The sequence below is a fragment of the Acyrthosiphon pisum genome, chromosome A2 (genome assembly GCF_005508785.2).
Source record: "Acyrthosiphon pisum isolate AL4f chromosome A2, pea_aphid_22Mar2018_4r6ur, whole genome shotgun sequence".
In the NCBI taxonomy this organism is placed as follows: domain Eukaryota; kingdom Metazoa; phylum Arthropoda; class Insecta; order Hemiptera; family Aphididae; genus Acyrthosiphon; species Acyrthosiphon pisum.
Window position 1 is genome coordinate 69,665,210 of NC_042495.1, and position 2,467 is coordinate 69,667,676.

At 26.6% G+C, this 2,467-nt stretch overlaps 1 protein-coding gene across 1 annotated transcript; it reads right to left on the reverse strand.

Moving 5' to 3' along the window:
• Window positions 1-966: 966 nt before the first annotated feature.
• On the reverse strand, window positions 967-2,203 carry LOC100159587 (histone acetyltransferase-like). Its single transcript, NM_001161934.1, is given in 2 exon segments — window positions 967-1,923; window positions 1,995-2,203. Coding segments are annotated over 2 exon segments (417 nt in total). The 5' UTR covers window positions 2,091-2,203; the 3' UTR covers window positions 967-1,602.
• Between the last annotated feature and the right edge of the window lie 264 nt (window positions 2,204-2,467).

Below are 2,467 nucleotides of genomic sequence, written 5' to 3' on the forward strand. Positions count from 1 at the left end.
GATTTTACTCTAAAATTACTTAAAAACATAGAAAAATGCATTCTGCGTTAATGCGTTTCGTCTATGTTGCGCGTGGACCAGAGAGAGAAAACAAATAACGCGCTGACATCCTCCTAATAGTAAAATTAATAATTACTTTAATTATAATAATTTATTTATATTATAAAATCTACTTAATGATATTATAGGCTGACCGTCTTTGCTCAGAATTGTCTTTCGAATACAAAGATTTCAAATCATTGAATTCAAATTTAACAGATCCATTAGTCATTACAGTGACTTCTCTAGACACCTAATGTACAGCAAAGACTTACCAACTTTTTTTCCTATAGACATTAGAATTTGGATTTGGACGAAAATTAGATAATTAAACGTAATTCAAAAATGTTATTCTAGGGGACTGGGCTCTTTTACATGGTATACATTGCCATTTTCCAAATTTTTAGATTTCTTTTAAGCTATTGCCTAATTACCAGGACTCGTAAAGTCGTAAGTTTATGACCTAAAAAAAATGTAGGTATAGATAAACATGCTCATATGCACTAAAAATGCCTTAAAAAGTTTATAAACATGCACTAAAAATACATGAATTAAAAGAAAAAAAATCATAATCAATTTTTGATTCTGCAAGAAATATCCATTTATATGTTTAAAAGTTTTATTATTAATTAAGCCTACTATATTACTAATATTAAAATAAATTACTAAAGTAGCAATGCTAAAATAATATAATAAAATGTACTCGGTAATATATCCTGACAAACTGTCTCCATTCAAAATAATTTATCATTGAATTTAAATTTTACTGTACAGCAGAGCGGGCGGTACCAAGTTATTCAATTTTTTTTTAAGTTTTTCTTATTCATGACATTTTTATAAAATATCCCAAATCAAATATATTATGAATTATTACGTTGTGCATGTCGCTAGATAGAAATAGCAGATTACAAAATATGCCTGTAAAAATGTTACTGTTGAAATTATGTATTTAAAGAAAAATATTTTTCATTTCATTCTTTTATTTACCAATACATTAGAAAATATATACAATTGAATAAGAAGGATTTCTCCATTATTACATAGATAAATAGTAATCACCTAATGTTCTTATGCCATTGCTTTAACAGTACAAATGTACGTTATAAAAAAAAGGTATAATGGATGACCTATCTTAACATTCATCAAATGATAGTTAGTCTTGCATTATATGTATTACCATTTAACATTTACATAATTTTAGATATGTAACACATTAAATAGTAATTTTTATTTTAAACTAAATAGGTAGGTAGTATACTATTATAAGTTATAACACATTAAAATAAATTTAAAAAAATAATATTTCAGACTTTTACCTAACTGAGTTATAGTATTTTATAACTATAGCCACAATATATTAAGTTATACACAAAAAAATAGTAGTAAATATTAAAATATCATGCTGACAAATATTAGACTCGTGTCTAGACTATTGGAAATATAAAAATATTTTTAATCATCAGCAATTCTTTAACAATAATAACAAACATGAAATCCAAAAATTAAAGAATTGTGGCATAAATGCATTAATACAATATATTTAAAGTGATTGGTAAAATTGTATTAATACTGAATACTTAATTTAGCTTGTATGTCATCCAGAATTTGTTGTAATTCATCGTCATCAAATCTACCTTCCAAACTGGGTATAAGTGATTTGGCTTCATCGGCGAGTTGTGGGCATAAGTTACCGATTGACGCCAGTTCAAACTTGTGTAATTTCTTGCCGGCAAGTAAGTTTCTTACAGCAACAATGGTTTCTTTGTTTTTAAATTTGGAACACTGTTCTGTGTAAGTCAAAGTTTTGTTAAAGACTTCAGAAAATTCTTGTTCTTCCTCCGCACTTTCATTTTGGTTCTTGCGAAATTTCAACAACATATTTACCTAGAATAGAAATCAGATTATTAAACTTGATGGTAAGATGTATCATTTATAATTAATAAAGGTATATCTACTTCGGAAATAAGCAACGTTTCAGCGTTTTCAAATTCTTTGGGAAATTGCAATAGCGCCGCGTCTTCATCTACTGCAGCGTTCATATGTTGAGCCATGATTGTGGATGGTAATATGGTATTGTATAAAATAGAACAAATTAATCGAAGAACCTAGTTAATATATTATTATTATTTGTTAATCGTTATAGAGCCACAAAATCTCAAAACGTTAACAATAAACAGTAAACACAAAACATTTTAAACGTGTAGCGACATAAATGATAACGATACCCGATGATATGAACTAACTCAGTGTAGCCAAAATGAAATTAATCAGCAGAATATTGGTTGAACCATTATTGTCAATAATAAATAATATAACAATTTTCAATGATAAGTATTTTAAATTTTAGAAAATAAAATTAACAAAATTACTATAAAAATGTATTTCATAATAATTCATAATAAACATTTGTACAAAAGACTCCTTTTTC